At 26.8% G+C, this 27,164-nt stretch overlaps 13 protein-coding genes across 13 annotated transcripts in view, besides 4 other annotated features; 10 read left to right on the top strand and 3 right to left on the bottom strand.

Annotated features, from left to right (window-relative positions):
* Nucleotides 1-1,249: 1,249 nt before the first annotated feature.
* On the top strand, nucleotides 1,250-2,629 carry EHI_194980 (uncharacterized protein; the record flags this gene model as incomplete). Its single annotated transcript, XM_648764.1, has 1 exon — nucleotides 1,250-2,629. One exon carries the CDS (start codon nucleotides 1,250-1,252, stop codon nucleotides 2,627-2,629), a length of 1,380 nt encoding a protein of 459 aa, XP_653856.1.
* Nucleotides 2,630-3,004: 375 nt separating this feature from the next.
* EHI_194990 (uncharacterized protein) lies at nucleotides 3,005-4,738 on the top strand (the record flags this gene model as incomplete). Its single annotated transcript, XM_648765.1, has 1 exon — nucleotides 3,005-4,738. The coding sequence occupies one exon, from the start codon at nucleotides 3,005-3,007 to the stop codon at nucleotides 4,736-4,738; it is 1,734 nt and encodes a 577-aa protein (XP_653857.1).
* Nucleotides 4,739-4,908: 170 nt separating this feature from the next.
* On the top strand, nucleotides 4,909-5,853 carry EHI_195000 (uncharacterized protein; the record flags this gene model as incomplete). Its single annotated transcript, XM_648766.1, has 1 exon — nucleotides 4,909-5,853. The coding sequence occupies one exon, from the start codon at nucleotides 4,909-4,911 to the stop codon at nucleotides 5,851-5,853; it is 945 nt and encodes a 314-aa protein (XP_653858.1).
* Nucleotides 5,854-5,901: 48 nt separating this feature from the next.
* Nucleotides 5,902-6,472: a repeat region.
* An 88-nt stretch (nucleotides 6,473-6,560) lies between these two features.
* Nucleotides 6,561-8,765, bottom strand: EHI_195010 (uncharacterized protein; the record flags this gene model as incomplete). Its single annotated transcript, XM_648767.2, has 1 exon — nucleotides 6,561-8,765. The coding sequence occupies one exon, from the start codon at nucleotides 8,763-8,765 to the stop codon at nucleotides 6,561-6,563; it is 2,205 nt and encodes a 734-aa protein (XP_653859.2).
* A 573-nt stretch (nucleotides 8,766-9,338) lies between these two features.
* Nucleotides 9,339-10,154, top strand: EHI_195020 (uncharacterized protein; the record flags this gene model as incomplete). The annotated part of the gene is made up of 1 exon (XM_652104.2): nucleotides 9,339-10,154. One exon carries the CDS (start codon nucleotides 9,339-9,341, stop codon nucleotides 10,152-10,154), a length of 816 nt encoding a protein of 271 aa, XP_657196.2.
* An 838-nt stretch (nucleotides 10,155-10,992) lies between these two features.
* Nucleotides 10,993-12,290, bottom strand: EHI_195030 (uncharacterized protein; the record flags this gene model as incomplete). The annotated part of the gene is made up of 2 exons (XM_648770.1): nucleotides 10,993-11,353; nucleotides 11,587-12,290. The coding sequence occupies 2 exons, from the start codon at nucleotides 12,288-12,290 to the stop codon at nucleotides 10,993-10,995; spliced, it is 1,065 nt and encodes a 354-aa protein (XP_653862.1).
* Nucleotides 12,291-12,389: 99 nt separating this feature from the next.
* EHI_195040 (uncharacterized protein) lies at nucleotides 12,390-13,418 on the top strand (the record flags this gene model as incomplete). Its single annotated transcript, XM_648771.2, has 2 exons — nucleotides 12,390-12,895; nucleotides 13,148-13,418. 2 exons carry the CDS (start codon nucleotides 12,390-12,392, stop codon nucleotides 13,416-13,418), a joined length of 777 nt encoding a protein of 258 aa, XP_653863.2.
* A 231-nt stretch (nucleotides 13,419-13,649) lies between these two features.
* EHI_195050 (tyrosine kinase, putative) lies at nucleotides 13,650-18,930 on the top strand (the record flags this gene model as incomplete). The annotated part of the gene is made up of 4 exons (XM_650861.2): nucleotides 13,650-13,815; nucleotides 13,876-14,070; nucleotides 14,140-14,307; nucleotides 14,366-18,930. 4 exons carry the CDS (start codon nucleotides 13,650-13,652, stop codon nucleotides 18,928-18,930), a joined length of 5,094 nt encoding a protein of 1,697 aa, XP_655953.2.
* A 42-nt stretch (nucleotides 18,931-18,972) lies between these two features.
* Nucleotides 18,973-19,072: a repeat region.
* Nucleotides 19,073-20,397: 1,325 nt separating this feature from the next.
* Nucleotides 20,398-21,301: a repeat region.
* A 17-nt stretch (nucleotides 21,302-21,318) lies between these two features.
* On the top strand, nucleotides 21,319-22,050 carry EHI_195060 (metal-dependent phosphohydrolase, putative; the record flags this gene model as incomplete). The annotated part of the gene is made up of 2 exons (XM_648774.2): nucleotides 21,319-21,776; nucleotides 21,837-22,050. 2 exons carry the CDS (start codon nucleotides 21,319-21,321, stop codon nucleotides 22,048-22,050), a joined length of 672 nt encoding a protein of 223 aa, XP_653866.2.
* A 140-nt stretch (nucleotides 22,051-22,190) lies between these two features.
* Nucleotides 22,191-22,643, top strand: EHI_195070 (uncharacterized protein; the record flags this gene model as incomplete). The annotated part of the gene is made up of 1 exon (XM_648775.1): nucleotides 22,191-22,643. The coding sequence occupies one exon, from the start codon at nucleotides 22,191-22,193 to the stop codon at nucleotides 22,641-22,643; it is 453 nt and encodes a 150-aa protein (XP_653867.1).
* A 37-nt stretch (nucleotides 22,644-22,680) lies between these two features.
* Nucleotides 22,681-24,504, bottom strand: EHI_195080 (Vacuolar sorting protein 9 (VPS9) domain, putative; the record flags this gene model as incomplete). The annotated part of the gene is made up of 1 exon (XM_648776.1): nucleotides 22,681-24,504. The coding sequence occupies one exon, from the start codon at nucleotides 24,502-24,504 to the stop codon at nucleotides 22,681-22,683; it is 1,824 nt and encodes a 607-aa protein (XP_653868.1).
* Nucleotides 24,505-24,608: 104 nt separating this feature from the next.
* Nucleotides 24,609-25,828, top strand: EHI_195090 (uncharacterized protein; the record flags this gene model as incomplete). Its single annotated transcript, XM_648777.1, has 2 exons — nucleotides 24,609-25,457; nucleotides 25,517-25,828. The coding sequence occupies 2 exons, from the start codon at nucleotides 24,609-24,611 to the stop codon at nucleotides 25,826-25,828; spliced, it is 1,161 nt and encodes a 386-aa protein (XP_653869.1).
* Nucleotides 25,829-25,879: 51 nt separating this feature from the next.
* Nucleotides 25,880-26,451: a repeat region.
* A 184-nt stretch (nucleotides 26,452-26,635) lies between these two features.
* Nucleotides 26,636-27,164, top strand: part of EHI_195100 (uncharacterized protein) — a gene marked incomplete at both ends in the record, with an annotated part of 1,058 nt that continues 529 nt past the window's right edge. The window contains one exon of the mRNA XM_001913754.1: nucleotides 26,636-27,124. Within this exon, the coding sequence (XP_001913789.1) occupies nucleotides 26,636-27,124 (489 nt within the window). The remainder of the gene's footprint in view (nucleotides 27,125-27,164) is intronic.

The following is a 27,164-nucleotide window of genomic DNA, read 5'->3' on the forward strand; positions in this document are numbered from 1 at the left end:
AAGTAACTTCTTTATCATTACATTTGATCTAAGCTATATTGTTAATAACCCTTTCTTATTTTACATTATTACTAACTTTAACTTTCCTTTTGTTGAGTTAAACCCACAAAACCTTCATTTCATTATTGTTAATGTATTGACACCTTTCTTAACCAATAACATAACTAAATTCTATGACTTATTTAAACACTTTGATTTATTACTTTTACACACCCTTCCTATAGTAAGTATTTCTTATGTTATAAATAACTAACACACACATTCCTCTCTGAACAAACATAACTATCATTAACGTGTTTATTTTTGTAACAACTGAGTGATAGTTGTCTTTCCTCATTTATTATCTTCTTGTCATTGATTGCTCTTTATAAACTAAATTCCTTTTGTTTAGTTTTAAGTATATTAAATTATTTCTACTTTACGGAAGAAGTTTTCCATTGAGTCTCAATGAATGTTATAGTATTAGTTATATATTCCCTAACTCTTCATACCATACTTGCAGTAGTTGTGTTTAATTGATATCCTTGAAGAAGAGTTAAAAAAATTACATAATCATTGCATCTCTAATTGATGATATTTCTTATTGTAAACATGTCCAATTATATGCTCTATATCCTTCAAGATTAAATCACTCAATTATTCTGAAAAAATGTTATTATTCCAGTGTTATAAAACTGACAGTTCTTACTATTTGTTTGTTTCGCAGAAAGAAAACCAATTTTAAGACATAAAAACTGAGAATAACCCTTTCTCAAAGGAAAAAGGGGGTATTATAGTAAATGAACCTTACACATTATTTCTTCTTTAGTTTTATTACTTGTGTTGTTACTTCAAACAAAACTAAAGTTGTCTCTGTATTATCAGAAAATAGGCGTATGATTATTAACATAAATACATAGAATTGTTTTGTTAGGTTAAACCAAAAATGGTATTAAGAAGGTTCAAGAAATTTTAAAAGCTCTTTTCGTGAAAAAGAGCATAAAAAACAACTTAAACAACTACCAAAAGAAAAAGTCTCGTAGAAATACCAAAATGATAAATAAATATCAAAAAAGAAAAACCAAATGATATTAACGAAAAATTTTCTTCATAAAAGAAATAAATATAAATAAAGAAGAAGAAAGAAAATAGAGAAGTGAAAGACATAATAACAAAAATAGTATAACAATAATTAAAGATAAGATGAGGAATAGTCAAAAAAAGAAAAACAGGAAAGAACTTAAAATAATTAAAAAGATAAAATATAAGCATGGGAGATACGCAAAGCACCTCAAATAATGTTTCAAGTGTAAAACCAACAACTACACCAAGCGAAAACAATTCACAAAAAATAACAAATGATGGTAACCAAATCACTGAGATGATGAAAAAAGATGAAGAAGAATGTGTAAAAATGATGGAAGAAGAACATAAAACAAACTTTACTGCTTCAGATGAGGAAAAAGAAAAGCAAGAAGTCATGAAAAAGATGGAAGAAACAAAAAATGAAGAAGGGGATTTAGGATATTTCACACCAGTACTCACACCAGAATTAAGTCCTGAACATCCTCCACGTTTTTCTATTACTAAAGCACCTGCACTATCAGAAATGGAGCTAGAAAATAAAAGAAGTGAATTATCACTTGATGTAAATAAAACAATTGATATAGAAGTTGGAGAAGAAACATTAAAAGTACCTGTTGAAAAAGATAACGATGATAAAGAAACATCACAAATTATTGAAGAAATTAAAGAAGAAACTCAGGAATTAAACAAACAGTTACCAGAAGAAATCAAAAAGAATGAACCTGTTATTTGTCTTGGACAAGAAAAATTAAAAGAACAACAACTATTTAATGACAATGGAGAAAAAATTCTTGTCAATGAAAAAAGAATAGAGCCAACAGAAAATGGAATTTGTGAAGAACATAAGATTGTTAAAACACAAAATGATGAAAATAAAAAAGCTCTTATTATGAAACAAGAAGAAAAAAAGGAAGAAACAAAAGATGGAATTCAAAAGAAAAGTGAAAGTACAAAGGAAGTTAATATAAGTACTAGTAAAGAAGGAATTGTAATGATGAAACAATTATCTCAAACTATAGAACAATTAAGCACAAATAAACCTATGGAAGAAGAAACAAAAGAAAATGATAATAAAGAAAATAAATCCGAAGATGAGTTAGAATGCATTAATACTAAAGATTTTATTAATAAAATGGATATGAATGAAATTAATAACCAAATTGAACTTATGGATGATCAAGAAGGAAATACTCCTTTTGATTTATTAAACCAAACTGATAGTGATGATTCTTTCTTTGATAATGATGATGAGTTCTTTTCAGATAGTTTATTTGGTGATGACTTTTTTGAAGATGATGATATTTTCGGTGCACTCCATTCAATTTGGTCATCAAAGAAAAAGAAAAAAGAAGTTCCCATGATAGAAGAAGGATTTAAACACCCAAAAGAACTTCAACAAAAAAGATCTAAAAAAGAAAGAAGAGTTATTACTATTATTACACCAATTAATGCTAAAGATATAAAAAAACTAAATGAATCAAAGCCAAAGAAAGGTTGTGAAAATAAAAAGAAGATTGTAAAAAGAACAAGAAGAGTTACTTCAGTTCAGGAGTTATTGGATTGAGAAGAGAATTATTCCTGATTGACTGACTTAATTTGCATCATTTTTTTCAATATTTTTCATACTTTTTATAATACCGCATTGTTTAAAAATGTCATAATGAAAACAGGACAGTTTAATAATGGTATACACATCACCAAATAATACATTAAGAATCTATAATTTAAAGAGGAAAAAGAAAAGAATTGAAAGAAGGGAAAATCTAAAGGATTCGACACAATTCTGTAAGAATTCTAGAGGTAAGATAAGTAGTAAATAAATAATAAAAATATAACAAAAGTATAATAAAACAAGAAGAAATAAATGGAAGGGGTGAAGAAATTCTTTTGAAGAAAAAGAGAAAATTTGAAACTCATTGAGATAAAATTATTACTCAAGATGACATTAATCAAATCAGTTGGATGGAAGGTTATTAATGCAATAAAGTCCAATTTTTATAGATTATGCATTACAGGATTATTATTTAACTTCAGTGCATATTTCTTATGGACTGTTATCCCATTAAAAGCAAATGATTTAGGTGCTTCTTCATTAGAACTTGCACTTATTCAAGCAGTGTCTTATGGTCTTGGGGCATTATTCTCACCTGTAGCAGGAAAATTAACTGATCTAATAAATCCATATTTGTTATTTAGAATAGCAGATTTGTTCTTTATTGGATGTGTTGTATTAACAATGGTTCTAAATACAAAGGTTTGGCACCTTTATATTGATGTCTGTTTTTATGCAGTTGGTTCAGGACTATTTTGGCCAGTAGTAGGATCGACTGTAGGTAAAGAAGCTTCAATTGGAAAAGAAAATAGAAACAGTTCAATATATTCTGTTTGTTGGTCATTTGGTAAGTCATTAGGATATTTGTTTGGTGGGTTATTGAAAAAAGCACTTGGAGATAATGCTCTTTGGGTGGCAATTGGTTGTAGTGGAATTTTATTATTTATTTATCCATATTGCCTTCCTCCCGAAGTACGTGAACGAGAAAAAAGAAAGAAAGAAGCTGCTCAACATCAGAAAGAACCAGAAGACATGCACGTTAAAGTAGGAACTGTTAATAAAGAGAATGATGATAAGAATAAACCTAATGCTGATGAAGATATTGAAATTCCATTGGATATGGTAAATGATTTAGAGAATCAAACTGGAGTACAAATAGATTCAGTTAAATCTAACAATGTACAAGGACATGACTTAGATGAAGTTGTTGTTGCAGACTCTAAAAGAATTAAATATAAATGGAACCAATTCCAATTAAAGAATAAAACATACATTTATCTCGGTTATATTCTTAATTTCTCTGTTGTTGGAAGTGCATCTGTATTATCTAATCAATATATTAAATTAATTAAGAAGAAAGATATAAGAGTTAACCTTCCATTAGCAGCACCAAATGATATGTACCTTGGACTCTTCTTCTTTATCTTTTATTTTGCACAAACCGTTGCAATGGTGTTAATGTCTCTTACAACTATCTGGACATATAAACGTTCAATATTCCTTATTGGACAAACAATTATTATGGTTTTGTTTATTGTTGTAGCTGCTTCATCAACTGTTTGGCTTCTTTTAGTATTAAGTTTCTTAGGAGGATTAGTTGCTGGGTTTGCTTATCAAACATCAACTTATTATTCCCTTCGTGCAAGCGAACAAAAGAAAGGTTTCTTTGTTGGAGTTTCTGAAGGAACAGCTAAATTAGGAATGGCATTCCTTCCATTAATTGCTGGTGTTATGGCAACTTCATTAGATAACCTTTATTTACCTGTTTACATTGGTATTGCTATTGTATTATTCTGTACTATTCTTTGTGAATTAGTGTATCATGTAGGATATACTATTAATAATAGAAGACAAAAGAAAAGAATTACACCTGATCAACATTACTTTGAAATGGAAGAATCACATACTGAAGCTCAAAAAAGTCAAAGGGATAATACTAATAAAGAAGATAGTCCTTCTACTAGTCAAAAAATTGAAACTCCTAGCACAAATCAATCAATTGATCCTTCTCAAACATCTAAAGGAGAAGAAAACCCAGTTGATACAACAATTGAAATGGAAAAAGAACAACAAGGAGAGACTAACAAACAACAGAATGAAGAAGAAGAACATCAAGAATAATTTGCACTGTACATTGATGTTCATAATTTAACTTCTTATTTAATAACGAAATAGATTTTTATAATATATATGTACAAAACAACATAAAAAAATAGAAAGTGAATAATATCAAAACTAAACATCAGTCAAAAGGATGAAAAGTAAGTAAAAATAAATTCAATTTTTTTCTAATGGAAACAACAGGACCTATTCCTAATCATAAATCAATTAACTTAATCCTTAAAAGAGCTGAAGAAACACGTGCCAGAAAATTAAAAACAAAACAACATAGAAAAGTTTTATATCCAATTCAATTAATATGGAGAGGATTATATTTTATAAATACTTATTCTTATTTCAGAATATTTATAACAGAATTAATTGGTACTTTCTTACTTAATTTTGTTGCTGATGGAATTTATACTAACCTCTTTAAAAATGAGACAAACCTTTCTAGAGAAGCTCTTTTAGTTTGGCTTATTGCAGAAACAATTGCTGTAACATTTGTTTTATATGTAGATTTATTAATCTTTGCAGAATATTTCTCTCCTTCTTTTAATCCTACCATTTCTTTCATCTATTTCTTTTTAGGAATTATTAACTTTTTTGAATTTATATGGAGTGTTATTGTTCAATTTCTTGCTGCATTTCTTCAAGTGATGTTTATTTATTATCTTTATGACATTGACCATTTCTTGAAAATACCAACTGATACTACTTGTGCTTTTAGGGATTTAGTTTCTGAGGCAATTGGTACTTTCTTTCTTAATCTTACTGTTATGGTTTGTATTCATAAAACAATTAAACCCTCTGGTCCTGTTTCTTTTATTGTAGGAGGAATGATATTAACACTACCATCTGGTATGGTAGCTAATCCTTCAATTACATTTGGACGTATGTTTTTTGGTGTTGTTTTGGGATTATCTCCTTGGAGTGTAATATTTTTTATTATAGCACAATTTATTGGAACATTTGTGGCTATTATTGTTAGTGGGTTTATCATGTTTCCTTGTATAACAGATCCTTATAGACATCGAAGAATAAATGAATTAACTAAACGATTAGAAGGTATTAAACTTGAGTCGTCTGAAGAAGATTTTTCAGAAGATAATATTCCAGAACAAATTTATCTTTAAATAATTGTTAATATCTTATTTTTAATTAATAATACTTTAATTTTAAAGAAAAAGTAATTAATTAAGTATTAATAGAATTTTCATATATTCTTCCTAGCTCAGGGGAGACTAATCCCATCCCTGAGCTTATTAAAAAAGAGTAATCTCTTTGTTAAACCTATTCTTTATGTTTTTCTTGCAAAATGAGGAAAGCACTTCTTTGCTTTATTTCTTCTTATTAAGGTTTTTCAAACTTCTTCTGCTTATTTCTTCTTTTTAAGCCTTTGTTTGTTTTCTGCCTTAATTTTAAGGAATTTCATTTTTCTTATTTTATGAATGGGAGAAGGAATTATTTTATTACTACTGTATTACTTTGACTAATCTTCTTTTAGTCTTACTTTGACTAATCTTCTTTTTAGTCGTACTTTGACTAATCTTCTCTTAGTCATACCCACACTTCAGTAGATTCTTATATTACATCCATGTAATATTCTACTGTATTCTCTTGCTGCACCCTTTGCAGCTTCCCTAATACATTCCTAATTCAAAGGCACCGTCATAACCAGATAATAACTGGGAGAGTCGAAGAATGAATTTGTACTAGGGTTTGTGTGTGGTGTTTCAGACGTGCCACCTTCGATCTCATACTTTAATTTTAAATAAAATAAAAAAAAAGAAGAATTTAATAAAGAATAGGAATATGAATGAATTAATTGATTAAAAAAGAATTAATTTAAAGTAAAGAATTTTAATAATTTCTTTTCCTTTAAATGAGTAGTTGTTGGTGGAGTAACAATAATTTCATCAACTTTTCTTTTAAAAATCATTTCAGGAGAAGTTTCATTATAAAAAGAATAATATTTATCTAACTTTTGACATTTTAAAGTGTTATTAAATTTATAAGAAGTGATTGTATTTAACATTTCTTTAAATTCTTCATCACTTGAACATAATTTTCTTATAACAAATAATTGTTCTTTAATTTTATAATGAGGATCTTTCAATCTTTCAGCTTGAACCTTAATTTGATTTAATATTGTACTTGCTTCACTTATTGATAATTCAAATATTCCAAGTGAGTCAAATTGAACAACAATTTCAAATGGATATAATTGAAAAAATTTAACATTTACTTCACAATAATCTTCTTCTTTTTCTAAAGCGAGTTCTTTATAGACTTTATTCATACAACCATTAAAGAATATTGTTTCAAGAATCATTCTTTCTTCATTAAGATTAGCAATTGTTTCATTAAATTTCTTTCTAATCATACGTAAAATTTCTTCTAATTTAGCAAAATAAGAATCAACAAATTGTTTATAATCTAATTTCTTTTTATAAAACATTTCTATAATATTACCCATTTTTGATTTCCATTGATCTTTTGTTAAAAGAGTTCCATTAGTTGCAGTTTTCATAAATGGTAATAATGTAGAATATTTTGTTAATTCAAATCCTTCATGAGGAAATGGTAGTCTATAAATTCCTTCATTATTTACAGTACGACATAATAAATTACGATAAATTGAATTTTCATTTCCAAGAACATAACTGCCTAATTGAAAAATAATATTTTCCATAATTTCTTCACTTGTTGGATTATTAAAATTAATATAACAAAATGGATTAATTCCACCTTTAGGATAAAATCCATGAGATAAAAATGTATAATTAATCATAGGATCATTAACATAATTAAAGAATATTTCGTTTAATCCAATTAATTTTAAATCTAATGTATGTGTATCTATACTAACTATCTTTCTTCCTCCATTCATTCTTTTTTCTCCAATTGAAGAAATAGTATTAAGTTGGTTTGTTTTTGTATTGATAAATACATATTGTAAATTAGTAGTATTTAATACTATTACTCCTTGTTTACTAATAATGAAAAATAATTCAAATCCATAAAAAATATTCATATATTTATCTTCTTCACTCCAATCTTCATAAATACATTCAAATTCTTTTGAATTTGGTTTTGTAATTAAAACAATACAATAATTCTTACTTAAACAAATAACAAACAAATTATCTAAAATGCATTTAGTCATTATAACTGCTCCTCCTCCTACTTTTTCATTCCCAAATTGATCTGATCCTTGATTTACTGTAATTGGAAATGAATATTTATCTAATCCACTACAACTAATTTGTTCTAATGCACTATTAGAACATTTAACATGTAATGCAATTTTATATTGTTGATATAATACCATAAACTTCTCATAATATTGACTATTTTTAATATTAATTTTTTCTATTTTATCACTTTCTAACATCCCATTTGGTATTCTTGAAATTTCACTTAATGTAAATAAATAAACATATCCATTGTATGTACAAACAGAGCAATATGTTTCACGATATCTTGATGAAACTGTCAATACTTCATTTTTCCTAATATTTCTTTGATGAATAGTAACTAATTTAACCCAATTACTTGATATTAAATAAAAATTATTTTTTGATTCTTCTTCACTTGATTGAATTGTAAAATATTCTTCAATAGGTTGTGTTGATACTTGTATTTCAACTGCTTCATATGAAGCTTTATTTCCTGTACAAAATAATGCATATCGAGAAGAATTTGCATTAATCATTTTAAGAACATATAAAATACAATCTTTATCTTTATTCCATGCAACTGAAATGATTTTAAAATTTGATGGTAAAATAGAATAATATCTTTCTCCTTCAAACTTTCCTTTAAGTGGTTGCAAATAAAATTTAATTTGATATTCATTCTTTTTTATTCCTTTTTTCTTACTTGCATAAAACATTGTTATATCACTTTGTCTACTTGCTCCAAAGAAATGAATAATATAATTAATACTTCTTTCTCTTGTATCTTTATTAAATACCTCTTTTATACTTCCTTCTTCACCTACTTCTTCATATAATTTAAATAATGACTCTTCTTCTTTTGCCATTTTGTCTTTTCTTCTTATTTAAGTTCTTTTTCTGTGATTTTTCCTTTTGTTTTTTTACTAACAACTTTGAATTTACTATAGTTGAGATTGTAAACATATAGAAAATGATTAACATTAATCTCTTTTATCTACATTATTGTTAGGTTCATATTATTCATTTCTCTTAAAAAAAATGAAGATGAATAATAAATATGAATGTCTTTTATTGTTAGATATTAGACTATCATATGAAACTTATGTGTTTTTATATTCTCAATGAATAATTATGAATATTAACATTAAGATAAATAGTATATTGTCTGAACCATTACTTTTCTCTAAAGATTATCTTAGTAAAGAAAGTAGTATAATTGGATTTTTTTCATGTTCATTAGATGAAATGAAAAAAGAGAAAAAAAAAACTAATTTAAAAAAGGAATTGGAAAAAGAGAAGTGAAAGTCCGAAACGAAAAATTAAAAACCTAAAAAGAAGAGAAAAATAGTAAAATTAAAAGTAAAAAAATTAAAAAGAAGATAATAAAACATAAAACCAAAAGGAAGAGAATTGTTATTCAAGTTCTTATTTAAAGATCAATGACAACGAAAATGAGCACGGCACAAATTGATTTTGACCAACAACATATTGAACCTCAAGAAATTGATTTAGAAGGAAGTGATATCCATATGAGAGAAATTCAAACCACTGCACCACCCCCACCCCAACAAGATCATCAAATAAACCAAATGAATAATTCAGGAATTTCAAGTGTTAATTTAAACCATCAAATAGTCCAACAAATGAATGGAGAACTTCCACCAGAAATTGGTCATTTAGATGGAGAAATTCAAATAGGACAAGAAATGACACCAGAATTATACCAAATACGTATGCAAATGTTAGCTACAGGAATAGAAATGCAACCTATTTTACCAGGTTGTCCTGAAATAGATGAACAAGCACAATATATTACTCAAATACAAACAATAGATTTGAAACCAAAACAAGCTAATAAAAAAGAAATGGTTAAAGATAAAGATGGAGTATTATATTATTGTTATACATATACTGTTAAAAATAAAGATGGTCAAGATTATATCCAAAGAGTGTATATGAAAAAACAAACAAATAAAATTAAACCACCCAAAATTTGTGAAGAAAAAATTGATGATGGAAGAGTAGTTGTTATTGAAAAAGAAAGAAAACTTACTAAACAACACGAGTTATTACTTACTTTTATTCAAACACATGAAGAACCAATAAAATTATATAATAAATTTGTTGTTTCAAGAGTGTTACAAGACTTTAAAAGAGAATATCCAGAAATTAAAATTTCATATGGTTTAGTTAAAAAAGTATTAGAACAACAAGGACTTCTTCCTCCTAAAAAAACATATTACAAACTTGAATAAAATGATTTTTAGAATTAATGTTCGTTTCTTGTTTATTCTTTTTTTTTTTGAGGTTTTGAATGTTTAATATAATAAAATATAAACAAACATTTGAATTAGTTTTGACGATAAATCCAAGATAAGTAATTGTTATAATAATTAAATAAAGAAGAGTACAAACTCATCTCTTTAGCATGATCTTGCTCTGTTAGAGAAATTTGATTAAGAAGGTCTTGTCTTGTTATTTTGGCTGATTGAAGTTTTGATAACAAAGAATCATAGAACGTGTCAGAATCTTGTGATGCTAAATTAGATTCAATGTCTGTACAAAACCCACATATTAAAGAACGACGAAGTGCAACATATTGATGAAGGAGTTCTAAATCTATTTGGTCTGACGCTTCCATAAGAAATGAATAAGAAGAGTTTGTACAACTTTTATAACATAGGTTAAAATTAGAAGAGAATGATACTAAATTGAGGAAAGTGATTCTATTTCTGTAATGGTTCTGACTGTAATTGCAGAACTACTTTGTCATAATTTGAAAATCATTTAAAACTTATTTATTGAAGAATCAACATAGAAAAAAACATTGGTTAATGAATTGTTTTTTATTCTAATATGATTTTGCTACTGTAAAGAAGTAGAAAGGTTAAATGTTTTTGTTTTAAAGATTATTTCTCTTAGTTGAAAGAAAAAAAGAATGATTGTTATGGTTGATATAGTGTAAATGAAAAGAATATAAGAAAGATTATTTACATTTAGAAGAAATTTTGTTTATTCAATGTTCTTTCTCCTAGAAAAAAAAAACAATACTTAAACTGTAGTTATATAAACTTAATTCAATTAATTGACGTATTAGTAATCTTCTTTTACTTCAGGTAAATAAGAGGATTGAGGCTCTAACTCATCTTTTATATCAAGATTTATAACTTTAACAATTTTTCTTTGGTTTTCTTCTTTGATCATGTTAACCAATTCATTGACTAGTGTTATAATAACTTGTTTCTGTTCTTGTATTTGGTTATTTAATAATACCAACTTTTTTTCTTCATCACTAAAATTATTAAACACTACCTTATTAACAATAAGATATGTTCTATTATCAATTTCTTTGATTATTCCTTGATCAATTGGTATTTTAATCATTACATTTGTTTCTCTTGTACCAAATACCTTCTTCTGAATCATTTCATCAATTATTTGAATAACTTCATCACTATCTTTGTTGTCTTTTATTACCCATTTCCAAATATTGTTTTTGTTGAAACTGTTATCACTCATTTTACTCACTCCTTTCACAAGATTTCTTTTGAAATATAAAATCTTCTTTCGTTTTTGGCTTTTATTACTTTCCTTTTAGTAAAGGGGGTGTTTTACATTAAAGATAACTGACTAAATAGAAAACAATACAATTATACCGTAACTTCAAGCTTTTCAAAGACAGCCAACTGTCCTTTTTCTGCTAATGATTTTCCTATACTTTCTGCTAGTTGAATCCATTCTTTAACTTGTTCGTTCCATTGTAGATTCATTATAATGTCATTTTGGTTATTCTTACCTACATGTGCAATGATAATCTCTTTCTCTTTTTCAAATTGTAATCCAGTACTTCTCTTTACTCCAGTAAATCCTTCTTTTGAAAGGATTTTTGATAATACTTCAGAAACTTTAATAATAGTAGTATTTTTCTTTAAAACAGCAGAACAACGTCGTTCACTTTCACTAATTTCGACGTTTGTATCAAAAGCAAATTGATTAAATTCAACGAAATTATGTTGTTTGAGTTGTTTTGGTATCTTTTGTTCTGTTCCTTTCAATAATCCATATTTCTCTAATGACTCTCCAAACACTCTAATAATTGGTGACACAATTGGATTATCATCAGTTTCATTAAATACAATAATAACAACATCACTTTCTTTTGTTTTTCCAAAAGTAAGTCGTGCGTAGAAATAATTTGAAGGAAGTACAGCAATAACTGATCCATGTGTTTTACAAATTGTATAATTCTCAAAGTCAAATGTTTCATAAAATAATTGATGGATAAATTCTTTATTAATAGGTTGATTAAGTTCACCAATCCAAGATGTTTTAGAAATAAACTTAGTATGTTGTTCTAAAGAAGTACTTTTTTTGAAAAACCAACTGAACATTAATTTGTTTTGAATAGTAATTAATAGTTCTTTTCCTTTCTCATTAACTCTTTTCTGTTAAATAACTTAGAAAAGTAACTTGAAAATAATAATATCAAGATGGAAAGAAGTATTGAGAAAATCAGAAACATAATAGCAATTCTTACAAAAATTAAAAATGATAACAAGACATTATATCATAATCTTGACTCAAAAGGTAAAATTTTAATTTATATTCCAATAATTCTTGTTATAGGAATGATTGTATTTAGTCCTATGATTAATAGAATCGACAAAAGTATTATTAATCAACAAGAAAATTCAACACTTAACCCATATTTAATTGAACGTGATAAAACAATAGTATTTAATCTTATTCTTCTAAGTATTTGTTTTGTTATTATTAATTATTATTCTATTCTTCACCAAATAAGTATTGGGTTTATGTTAAATTGGCAAATTATTGGAGTGGAATTAGTGTTAATGTCTTTAAAAATGAAAAGATTAACATTAAATATTGATATATTTATTATTACTTTCATTGCCACTTTATTTGTTGTAAATATTGCTCTTAGAAAATATTTTATAGAACAGTCAATTATTATTTATTCTCCATTTCAAATAACGTTTGAAAATATTCATTTAACTCAACAATCTTATCTTTTGCATTCATTTTTCCATTATACACTTTCATTGGTTTTATTAAATTTTGTTCATCTTCCTCATATCTTTTTATCAGTTATTATTAAGTTGGGAATTTTAGGAATAGTGGTTATTTCTTCATTAATTTTTTTGTTATGTTGTTTTTCTTTGTTGCCTTTGTTTGTTGTTTATTAAGTCATTTGGAGTTACTATAAAAAAATATTCATTTCTCTTAGTAAATTTAATAAATATTCATTATATCTGATTAGTTTCAGTGTTTTGACCATTATTGGAATATCATATCTCACAAATCCATGGACTGTCACTTTGCCTTCTTTCATGGTTATTTGTTTTTATGTTTGCCTTTCATTTATTATTGACAGACATATTGTCATTGTGATTAATAATATCCAAACATTATCTGTTCAAGCATTCCATGAATCTACATTAACTCCATTCTGTGATGATGAAAATGAAATCTTTGTTCAAATCAAAACAGACTCATAAATATAGATTTCTTTAGAATTACATTAAACTTCTTAATTTCTTATTTCTTTTTTTAAAAATTAGTGTTTATTTCGTTGGTCAGTTCTTTAATTCAAAAATTAATGAATTTAAGAATCTTCTTTTTTAGATAGAAGAACAAAATAGAGTGTTTATAAATAAATATAATGGTTAAATTTCTTCTCAGTTTTTTAAACAAAAAATGAAGTAACTGAATTTCTTCAATTTGAAAGTATGTTTCAGAAAATACTTATTATGGTTGCAGCTTTTGGTGTAGTTCGTTGTTTAACACAATGTTATGATGAATGTCCTTATTGTTTATGGGGGTTATGTCATGCATGTACCAAAGGATGTAACTATGGTTCATGGCAGGATAATGCCTTCTGTTCATATTGTTTTAGTTTGTCTTTTCTTCATTAATTAAAATTAATTGGTTTGTGAGTGTTATTGACTGTAATAGAATGTAAAAGAGGATGTGAAGCATGTGATGAAGAATATCATTGTACAAAATGTAATTTAGGATATTGGTTACGAAAATATTCATCTGAAGTAAGTCTATGTGAAAAGTGTCCAACTGGATGTTTGGAATGTTCATCACCGACACAATGTTCATCATGTTCTAAAGGATATTATTTAGATAATGGAATGTGCTATCGTTTGTTGCTTCTTTTATAAAATTAAAATTTGAATCATTAAATTTTCAAAGATAAGAATTAATCAGTAGAATGTCCTATTGGTTGTAGTTTATGTTCTGGTCCTGATTCTTGCATTACTTGTGAAAGAAATTATGGTGTTGTTGTTTATGGAGATTCTAGTTGGTGTAGTCCATGTACAACAATTCGTTGTTCTTCATGCCAAGTTGGAACATATTTGTCTAATGGATTATGCTCTGGTTTGTTGAGTCTTTTATTTGTAAATGATATGAAGAATAACACAGTATTAATGATTAGCATGTCCTAATGAATGTACAACATGCAACACTTTTAATGAATGTGCTGGATGTAAAGATGGATATTATTTGGAGAATGGGAAATGCGTTCTTTGTTCAAACAAACTCAAAGGATGTACTTCTTGTGATATTACTGGAAGTGTTTGTTATGAGTGCACAACAAGATACAGACTTTCACAAGGATCATGTATAGGATGTCCTACTGAAAGAGGAGAAGGAGTTGATATGTGTAATAATAAAGGATGGCAAACTATCTGTCAATATGGATATGCTGATCCATATGGTGGTTGTGAAAAGTGTAATGGAGGAGATGCATGTTTAACTTGTACTTATACAGAAAATAGATGTCAAAGTTGTAAAGATGGATATTATTTAAATCGTAATAAATGTGATAAATGTGATGTTTTAGGATGTGCATGGTGTCAAGATGATCATACTTCATGCAAACGATGCAAAGAAGGATACTTATTAAAGAATGGGGAATGTGTGTCTTGCACTGAACTACCAGAATGTGAGTATTGTAGTAATGAATGTAAAAGATGCTCAAAAGGATATGCATTTGATAGCCAACATACTTGTACTAAATGTAGTAATTGTGAAGAGTGTAATACACAAACGTGTTTTGTTTGTAATTCTGGATATACCATTTCAACTGGTAATAATTGTGATTTATGTTCTAATGTATTTAGTCATTGTGCATCTTGTAAAACTACAGACCGTTATTGTAATTCTTGTGAACAAGGATATGTCTTTTCTACAATTAATAAAGATTGTGAGTTATGTAATGTTTCATTCCCACATTGTTCTTCTTGTAGTCAAACTGACAAAGTATGTTTATATTGTGAGGATGGATATACATTAGTAAATGGTCAGTGTGTTACATGTGACAAGGCAATGATTGGTTGTTCAACATGTAATAATGACAAGGCAAAATGTGCATCATGTTCAGCTCCATTAGTGTTGGCATCAGATTCATTAAGTTGTAAGAATTGCTCAAGCTATTTTGAACATTGTCTAGAGTGTAGTCAAGTATCTTATAAATGTGTTAATTGTGACGTAGGATATGTTCCTGTTAATGGTATTTGTACTCCATGTCAAGAAGGAATTAGTGAATGTGTCAAGCCAACAAATGGACAATGTCCAATTGGAACATCACCATATAAGGGATTTTGTTATGACTGTAAGAAAAAATTAAATAATTGTGATTTATGTTCTCAAACTGAATGGAAATGTCATACTTGTCAAAAGGGACTTCTAAATAAAGATGGTATTTGTTCCACTTGTGATATTACTAATTGTGTAACGTGTTCAACAACAGAGTATAAATGTGATCAATGTATTGATGAATATGTTCCATTAGGAAAGAAGTGTTTAACATGTGGAAATGACCCAAATTGTTATAAATGTAATAATGATATGACTTGTTCATACTGTAAACTTGGATATAATCTTTATGAAGGTACTTGTACCCCATGTTCTGATACTAATGCTGGGTGTGTTTCACCAATAAAAGAAGGAAAATGTAAATATAATAATTTCCTTTATCAAAACTATTGTTATGAATGTTCTAAATATAAACCTAATTGGCTAGGATGGTCTAATTCATCACCAAACTGGCTTGGATGGAAAAATGGATATGGACTAAAAGAAGATAAAACATGGGTAAAATGGGAGACTGGATGGTCATTGGGGTATAAAGCTGAACAATGGGAAAAATGGCAAGAAGGGTATATGGTGAGAAAAGGAAAATGGTATAAATTTGAGAGTGATAATTGTGATACTAATTGTTATAACTCAAGTATTGGATGTACTGCATGTTCCACAACTAAAATTGAAGAAGAATCGAATGGAATTTGTTTATTATGTTCAATTAAAAATTGTAAAGTGTGTGATTATAATTTAAAGACATGTATTGTTTGTGAGGATGGATATGTTTATGATTCATACACCAAACAATGTACTGTCAAACCAGGTGATTTGTGTGAAGTATATAAAACATCATCATGCATTAAGTGTCGAGATGGTTATGCAGTTGATTATATTAATAACAAGTGTATTAAGTGTGGTAATAATTGTAAAACATGTAGATATACTAATGGTCATTTCAAGTGTCTATCATGTGACTCTTCATTAAATTTGTACTTATTAAATTCACAATGTGTTTCTCCGACAAATGAGAAGTGTAATGTTGTAGGATTTGATAGTTGTAGATCATGTATTAATAATACAAAGGTAGTTGATGGAGAATGTAAAGAATGTTCAGCACATTGCTTGAGATGTTCACAAGATGAGTGTCTTCAATGTGACACATCAACCATTCTTCAAAACGGTAAGTGTGTTGAAAATCTGGATTGTTTAATTACAAATGAATATGGAAGTTGTTCAAAATGTGTTTCAACAAAAGTATTAAATTCTGAAACTAGTCTTTGTGAGTCATGCCCAGAGAATTGTAAAGAATGTTTATCGTCAACAAATTGTCATGAATGTATGAATGGTTATGTTTTATATAATCAAACTAATTGTATAAAATTAGCAAACACAAAGTTAAGGTTGAAAAGATTAACTAATTCAATAATTCCTCATTGTGAAAAAGAAACAACAGTTGGATGTCAACGTTGTGATAGTGGATATTATCTTACAGATATTTTGATGTGTGATCCTTGTATTGAAAATTGTGAACAATGTAATGATTCAACAACATGTCAAAAATGTTCTTCAGGATATATTTTAAATAATAGTGTCTGTGTTAAACAAGGAAGAAAAGGTTGTAAAGTTATTACACAAAATGGTGAGAGATGTGCAATATGTGAAGATGGATATTTCTATAAAGATGGAAGTTGTGAAAAATGTGATTCTTCATGTTTGACATGTTCTAAAAAGAGTTTGTTCTGTCTTCAATGTGCTGAAAACTTCTATTTTGTTTCTTCAAATACATGCTATAACTATTCAACTATTGAATATTGTTTAGCAGCAAATGAAAATGGATGTACGTTGTGTGAGAATGGGACGTATTTAACAAATTATAAATGTCTCAAGTGTGGCTTAGGTTGTTTGTTTTGTGAAGATGATAGTGGTGATTGTTTATCTTGTAAAAAGGATAACGTATTAATTGAAGGAAAATGTAAGTCTTATATCGAGATAACACATTGTATTTCAGAACATGACTCAAGATGTTCTCAGTGTGAAAGAGGTTATGAAATTTCTAATAATGGAACATCGTGTGATGAAAAGAGTAAGTGGTGGATTTCTTTAATATCAGTAGGTATTTTGTTGATTTTATTCCTCAGCGCCATTATTTCTATATTAGCCATTATCAATTTCTTAAGAAACAGAAAAAAGAAAAGAGAACAAGAGAAAACAACATGCATATTTAATATGAAATACTCCAATGTACAATTCTCTTTGTTTGAAACAGTAAAGGGAATTGCATTAAACAAACAATGTATTGTATATGATGGTAATATCAAAGTGAATCAAGAAACTAAAGAATTAATTTGTGTTGGAAACACTTCTAAACATGTAATAAAAATACAAATAACTCTTAAAGAAAATACTTATAAATTTGAAACTAGAACAACCCCACAATTAGTTAGTTTAAAACCTGGACAAGCATGTGAGTTTGAAATATTTATTAAGCCATTGTGTAGTTGTAGTATGAAAGATGAGATTATTCTTCTTGCTTCTGATTTAAATAATGGAATTCAGTATCAAGGATATATTCCTTTGCAGTTTGAAACAGAATTATCAACACGACTTGATCCAGAAGAATTAAAAGAAGAAAAGAAAATAGGAGAAGGATCATTTGGAATTGTTTATGTTGGAGAATTTAGAGGAAATAAAGTAGCAATTAAGAAAATGAAACAAATTGAGAAAAGTGAAGATAAACTGAAAGAATTTGAGAAAGAAGTAGCAATGTTAGATAAATTTCGAGATGAATATATCATTCATTTTTATGGAGCAGTATTTATTCCTAATAAAATATGTATGGTAACCGAATATGCAGAATATGGATCAATACAGGATATAATGAATAAAAGAAAAATTACAGAAATATCAAAGAAAATAAGAATCAAATTTATGATAGATGGAGCAAAAGGAATATCATATCTTCATTCAAATGGAATATTACATCGAGATATTAAACCAGATAATTTCCTTGTTGTATCACTTGATGATAATATTGAAGTTAATTGTAAATTAACGGATTTTGGAAGTGCAAGAAACATCAATATGATGATGACAAATATGACATTCACAAAAGGAATAGGAACACCAAAATACATGGCACCAGAAGTGTTAAATCGTCAACATTATAAAATGCCATCAGATATATATTCTTTTGCAGTTACAATGTTACAAATCATTACATGGCAAGATCCATTTCCTAAATCAGAATTTAGATTTCCATGGTCAATTGCCAATGCAACTGCACAAGGACAGCGCCCTTCTCTTATAAATGAAGTTCAAGAACCAATTAGATCATTAATTACATCCGCCTGGTGCCAAGAGTCTTCAAAAAGAATAAAAGCAGAAGAAATAATTTCTTGTTTAGAAGCTGTATATTGAACTGAATTTTTCTTTTTATTATTTCCTATCATTGTTTTTTATGACTCTTTTTCAATGAAAAGAATATCAAATTATATTATATTTGTTATTGAGTAATGTTCTTGAGTCTTAGAATGAAAAGCAAAAAAGAAATTGATATTCAGTATTATTTAGTAAAATGAATTTCAGTAGTAATAAAAGACATAAAAAGAATGGGATAAGAAAGACAGTGAAGAAGTGAATTGAATAAGTAAATAAATAAAAAAATAAGAACAAATATTGTGATTATAAAGATAATACCAATAAGAAATATATATTAAGAACAAAGAATGAAACTAAAATGATAATAAGAGAATAAGAAGTAAATTGAAAGAATAAGAGTAATAAATAAAAATGAAAGTAAAGAAAAAGGATAATATAGAACAAGAAGTACATTAAACCAAAAATAAAAATGGAAGAGTAAATACACAAGAATAACCAATTGATTAAAGAAGTAGAAGAAACACTTTCACGCATTCAATAATAAATTGATGATGTTAATAAGAATTATCAATATTATTTAAGAAGTCTTAAAAAAGAAAGAAACAGGAGTAAAAAGAGAGGTTTCAAAGAATGAGAAGAAATGTTACAAATAGAAGATAGACAAATAGAAAAGTAGGAAATAAAATATTTGAATTAGATAATGATGTTTGGAATGAAAATGCATCAGTATTTGAATAAGGAATAAAGAATATACAATTATTATTGAAGATTCAGAAGGAAATAAATTTGGAGGATATGTTAATTCTAAAATTGAATCAGTTGAGTGTTATATAATTGAATTAATTGTATTTGTATTTTCAATAAAACCAAAAAAAGGAATGAAGAAAAGATATTAAAGAATAACTGTATGTATTAAAATAGTTAATTAGATAATTATTTGTTTAAAATTGATATGGAATAAGATATTATTGTATAAAAAGAAAAAAGATAAAACATGGTAATTTTGTAAACAACAAACAAAAGAATATAAAAGGATAAGAAATGTGATTTGTTAATGATATAATTTCACACTACAACGAACAGTAGTAAATGAAAATGTCCAATATAGATTAATTGAAATACAAAAGAATAGAAAAACAAAAATAATGAAAGAATAAGTGTATTTCAAACAAATAACAATGAGTGAAATGGCGTTATTATCAATATTGAATATTGATATTCAATATTTTAACATGAAATATTATTTCAATCATTTTAACAAGTGTATTAATATTTCATTGATAATAATTTTATTCAATCTCTATTTGTTTTATTCTGTTTGCATCTTCTTATAATTAAATTCAGTAATAAATGTTTCAAAATATGTTAATTTAAAATAACAAAACAGAAAAGAAATAATCATTTTATTATTTAATCAAGCTAATGTTAAATGTAAGATAGGAGATAAAAATAAATTATATAATAATACAACACTATTCTAAAATATAGTTTTATGAATTTCATTTGAAAAATAAAAAATTAATGATAAATACATCAAAAAATGGAAGTGTCATCAAATAAGTGACATTTTAGAAGATGGTTTGAGTCAAAAGGAGTAGATAAAATTACTACAGTGAAAGCATGGAAGTCATTCAATATTAAAAAGAATGCATTTCTACATTTAACTAAAATGCAAGATGGAGCAATATTTTGTGGGTATAGAAAAGCAAAAATAATGAAAAATGAAAGACTGAAATACTCAACACTTTGTAAAGACAAGATTACAACAGTAGAACACATTCTACTATCTTGTATTTATAATAATAAATCACAAATGGAAAAACATGACAATATTGGCATAATAATATTGATTGATAAGAAAATATACAGGAAATAATCAATATAAAAACCCCATATGAAACAATGTTCAAATATAAAGACATCACAATGATATTGAACAAACAAATAATGCATAAAAGTGAATGACAATATCACAAAATACCAGATATGTATTAGATAAAAAGAATAAAACTGGTCTAATATTTGATATGACGATTGTGGCTGATCACAATATTAATTGAGAATATTGGAAGAAAAGAAATAAGTACAATGAATTAAAGAATAGGTTAATGAAAATAGAAAAATTAAAAGATGTCAAAATAATTCCAGTAGTAATTTCAATAAATGGATTAATAAATAAAGAAAGTAATAAATTAATTAAAGAATTAAAAATTGACATTAACATCATTAAAGAAACTAAAAACCTTGTCATAAAAAACATGATTGATGTCATGGAATACTGCTTCAATCACAACCACACATACTCTATAGAGCTACAAGAAGAAGAAGAAGACGAAGTGACAGGATTAGTTATCTACTCTGAGCCATTAACAATAGAATCTAGTTCTATTAATACTTAATTAATTGCTTTATTATACTAAAAAATATATGAGGTTAAAAAAACAAGAACTTATTAATTCACTTATAATATATTATTTGAAAATGAATTTAGACTTTGACTTTTTCTTGTCTGTATTAGAATTTGCTACCCACAAACATAGATTTCAATTAAGAAAAGATGGTACAGCTTATATTGAACATCCAATTAAAGTATGTAAAATATTAAAAGATGCAGGTATTAATGATATTGAGATATTGAGTGGTGCATTATTACATGATACTGTAGAAGATACAGACACCACATTTGAAGAATTAGAAGAACATTTTGGTAAACAAATTACCCAATATGTACGTGAAGCAACAGATGATAAAAAACTTGATAAAGTAACAAGAAAAAAATTACAAATTGAGCATAGTAAAACAATTTCTTATGGAGGTAAAATGATTAAATATGCAGACAAAATACACAATATGGGGTCAATAATTTCTACTGTACCATGTCCTTTGTTTGTTTTTATTCTTTATTAATTTAAATAAACTTAAACAGATGTAAATTAATAAATAAGTAAGCCATATGAAGTTGCCCAAGGGTATATGGTTTGGGGAAAAAAAGTATGTGAAGCTTTTAGAGGAATTAATGGGGTATTGGACTCTCAATTTGATGAAATTTTAAAGGGTCATATAACAGATAATAATGGAAAAACTTATCCTGCTTTACCAGAAGGAAATTTAGATGAATTTTTAAGTCATTATTATGACTTAATCCATGACCAAAAATAATTCATCTATTAAAAAAAGGAATTTTAAATTAAAAAAATAATTTCTTTTATTTTATTTATTATTTTATTAAAGTATTAGAACATTAATGTTTTATTTAAATAAAACTTAAAAACTCAAAATTGAAGAAAACAAATAAAAGTATGAGTGATAATGTTCAATTATCAATTCAAACTTTAATGAATGATATTCAAATTCAAATAGAAAAAGAATTAATGCAATTAAATGAAACATTAAAACAACCTTTAATGGAATTAAAACAACAAGAATTAAAAATGGTATTACATATTAATGACTCTATTGAGCAATTAATTAAAGAATTAACTTTTTTATCATCAAGTTGTTTAATGGGAATTCCAAAAAATCAAATTCAAATACAACCTTTTCACTCAATTGGCTCTGAACAAGAAATTGATAAATTTATTCAAAATTGTCTTGAACAATTAACATTAATGAGAGTTATTAATCAAAATATTTATGATGCTTATAAAAAGATGCAAAATATTATTTCTAAACGAGAAACATGTGAGAAATTAATGCAATCATATATTAACCATACTCAATCAATGCAAAATTGGTTAATATCAAAGAACTAATATTGTTTGATTTAATTAAAATACTTTATTGTTTCAATTATAATTTAGAAATTTCTTCTTTCATTAATGCATTCTCTTTTATAATCATTTGATATTTTTTTAAAAGTTCTATTTTATCATATTCATTGAATGTTTCTGCAGTTTTAAATCTTTCAAATAAAGCAATTCCATTTTCTCTTTTAATATCAAATAAGTTTCTTTGTTGTGAAATTTCTTTTTTCATTTTTGTTACAGCATCATCATATATTTTTTGTTCTATCGTTAGCTTATTTCCATTTATCTCTAATAAAAATGATATAGCTCCATATAGATTAGTAATATAATATGAATATTCTCCATTAACATCTCCTCGTTGTGAAAAAGCAGAAAGATAAGATAATGTTGATGCAAGATGGGTTGTATTTGCTCTAATTACTATGTAAATAAATGAAGGTAATAATATATCAGCAGTTACTGAATCACCAGGTGGTAATAATGAAAAAGTTAATGATTGAAGTACTTTAAATGCATTAGCTAATTGCATAAGTTTTTGTGATGGAGTTTTAAAATTATTCATTTTTCTTAATATTCCAATTATTTGTCTAATTCCTTTTTGACCAGAAGGTTCATCAAGAAAGTTAACATCTAAATGACTTGCATGAATAAATTGATGAATTTTAATTATTTGTTCAAGTTTCATATCATTAACAACTTCTTTACTTGTCTGAAACTTATCATAACAAGGTGGCCAAATATACTCAAATAACATTGAACTAAAGATATTCTCTAAAATTTTTCTTCCAAGTTCTGATTCAGTTAGATTATTATTAAATCGTTCTTGAATAGGTTGAGGTAATTTCTTTTTTACTCCATCAACAACTCGTTGTAATAATCTTGCACGTTCTTCCATTGATTTCCCTTTAACAAGGTCTGGAAATTGTGTTTTTGTAGCATTTATATACATTGTCACTGTTTCATCTTTCATTGAATCTGCAATTAATTGAGTTATTTCATTTTCTTCTTCTTTAACATTAGAATATAACCACATAACATTGTCTTCTTTAAATATTCTTTGTAGACGACTTTTTTCTTTTGCCTCAGCTTCTTTTCTTGATTTTACGTCATTAAAAATTTGTTTAGGAAGTGACTTATTTGACTTATACTTTCTAGTTACTTCATGGATATTTTCTATATTCATTTGATTAACATCAATTTCTTGAATACAAACAGGACAGTACATAGGTAATTTCCATTCTTTAGTCACATTTTCTGATAAATATCCCCATTCACATCCTTCAAATCTCATTGTTTGTGATATAAATAATACAGGAAAAAATCCTATTGAAGTCTCACATGAACATCCTTCAATTATTGATGCCCCACCATCAGATATATGAGTTATTTTTGGTTTCATTTTATCAAATAAAAATCTATCACTAATAAGTTCAGGATGAATAACCATAGGAAATGGTATTAATTGATCACTGTATGGAGATAGTCCTTCAGATTCTATCTTTCCATATATTCCATTAATAGAAACAAAGTCTTTTTTACCACCTTGTCTATAAATCATATGTGAAGCTAGAAACTCAACAGATAAAGGAGGTGGATTTAAAGGAACAACAAGAGTGAGTTTCTTTTTAATTGCATAAAATACAGATTGAGCTCCTAGTGGAGTAGATAATAATTCATTAAAAAATGGGTTATTAGTTATTTGACCAACTAATTTATTTCTAATTTCTTGTGGTTTTTTATAGTCAAAATGATGCATTTTACAGAACGTCTGAATTAATTGAGGAAAATAATTTTTAATCTTTTCTTTATCTTCACTTTCATCTATATTAACCCAACTATTTTTTCTTCCATCAGAAACATATTTCATTTACTACTGATAGAATTATTTCTTTTTAGTTATTTTTTTAATTTTCATTTTTATAATTTTTACTATCAATTAACTAGTTCTTTTTTGTTTTTCTTTTTAGTATTATGCTCAACTATACTCTTACAACCTTTAGTTATGGATTGTTATTTATTTTTGCTTATCTCCTTTTGCCATTCCTTCATGGCCATTTAAGCACTGAACCAATTCATCAAATATTAGTATGGTATTTATATGATTCTTTAAAATATCCATTACTTTCTCTTTTTATTGCCTTTATTTTGGCAATCATTTGTATTGTTCATGGTGAAACTCAATGGAAAGAAGTGTCAAGTGGGATGTATCAAAACTTAAGTTTAGACTATTCAGAACGATTTCTCATTTCTATTGTTCTTCTTCTTTCTTCTTTTGGTTTAATTGAGTTATGTATAACGTTTCCTAAGGCAATTGGTATCATCATCAAAACTTTATTTGGTACAACACCTGTTAGTGTAAAAGCAAGTGAAATACAAGATGAAATTCGAGACCTCAACAAACACCAAATGATTCTTATTGATAAACAACAAAAAGGTGAACTTTTAAGAGAAGAAGAGTTAAATGAATTACAATCATTTAGTAACAAAGAAATGCAATTACAACACAAATTTAAGCAAGTCCTCAGAACTAAAACTAGAAGAGAAATTTTTCAAGCAATAGGAATTTTTATTGGTTTTGTTATTTGTGTTAGTATTATTATTGTTGGTATTTGTATGGCTATTGATGGAGTGTCTTTACCAAAACGATCTGAATGTGGTATTTTATGTGGATTTTGGGTAAATGAACGTGGTGTATTTGATGAGATTATTTCAATGTTTGGTGTGTTTGCACCATGGGTTTATGGAATTTCAACAATCATTTTAATGCTTATTCATTGTCTTGGAATTTTTTGTAGTAAACAAGAAAATGGAGGATTTAAAGTTTGTTTTTAATTATTTATTTGTTTATACTCAACAAATGAATAAGACTTATTTTATAGCTTGAATTTATTTCTTTGAGAAAACGAGACTATAGCAAATTAGTAGAAGTTATTGGACTTTTATTGATTGGGTTTGGAGGAGTCCCTTTGTTACAGCATATTATCAATCCAAATTTATACCTTAACACTCAAGTTGATATTTATAATATTGGTCAACTCCATTTCCCATTCTTTGGGATTTTCCTCGCAATTATTCGTTGGGTTTTTATTTTGAACTTTTTTATTTCTATAATTTATGCTTTTGTATATAATAAAGCAAATGAATCTTCTACTACAATGGACGACTTGGTTATTCCTTTCTATCTAAGATAGTCTGTAATTCATTTATTTTTCATTAGTTTTATTTATTTTTTTTTTTTAAAGAAAAAGTAATTAATTAAGTATTAATAGAATTTTCATATATTCTTCCTAGCTCAGGGGAGACTAATCCCATCCCTGAGCTTATTAAAAAAGAGTAATCTCTTTGTTAAACCTATTCTTTATGTTTTTCTTGCAAAATGAGGAAAGCACTTCTTTGCTTTATTTCTTCCTATTAAGGTTTTTCAAACTTCTTCTGCTTATTTCTTCTTTTTAAGCCTTTGTTTGTTTTCTGCCTTAATTTTAAGGAATTTCATTTTTCTTATTTTATGAATGGGAGAAGGAATTATTTTATTACTACTGTATTACTTTGACTAATCTTCTTTTAGTCTTACTTTGACTAATCTTCTTTTTAGTCTTACTTTGACTAATCTTCTCTTAGTCATACCCACACTTCAGTAGATTCTTATATTACATCCATGTAATATTCTACTTTATTCTCTTGCTGCACCCTTTGCAGCATTCCCTAATACATTCCTAATTCAAAGGCACCGTCATAACCAGATAATAACTGGGAGAGTCGAAGTATGAATTTGTACTAGGGTTTGTGTGTGGTGTTTCAGACGTGCCACCTTCGATTTTAACCCTAAAAAAAATTAAAATAAAAATTAAAAAAATTTCAGAAAGAAATGGTTTGTGGATTGTGCATTGTTAAATACATGATTAGATCATATCACTTCATATGAAAAGAAAATACATATTCAATGAATATAGCAAAAACAAACATCAAGGTTACGAAGAGAATATTTAATGAAAAAAAGTATGGAAAAATATGATAAAACACGACTTGACAAACAAGCCATTATTGCTCAAACAATTGAGAATGGAACTCAATTGCCTGCTCATGCAAAAGAAGGGTTTGATGTTGCAATGACTAGAATGGATGCTGAAGATGATGCAACAAGACAAGTTTCAACATACGATAGTGAATATGCAATGGCAGGAGTTAAAGATCCAAATGTTTTTATTACAACATCAAAAGACCCATCAAGCAAATTAAAAGAATTTGTTAAAGAAATTAAGTTAATTATTCCAAATTCAACAAGAATTAACAGAGGTAATATTCAAATTAAACAATTAGTTGAAACATGTAGAAGTCATGATGTAACTGATTTGATTATTGTTCATGAAAATAGAGGAGAACCAGATGGAATGATTATTTCACATTTTCCATATGGACCAACAGCATATTTTGGGTTATATAATGTTGTTTCTAGACATGAAACAAAAACATCTAAAACATTTAGTGAAGTATATCCACACTTAATATTTGATAATCTCACTACACCAT

This window comes from Entamoeba histolytica, genomic scaffold, assembly GCF_000208925.1.
Source record: "Entamoeba histolytica HM-1:IMSS scf_1104750519215 genomic scaffold, whole genome shotgun sequence".
NCBI classification, from domain to species: Eukaryota; Evosea; order Mastigamoebida; family Endamoebidae; genus Entamoeba; species Entamoeba histolytica.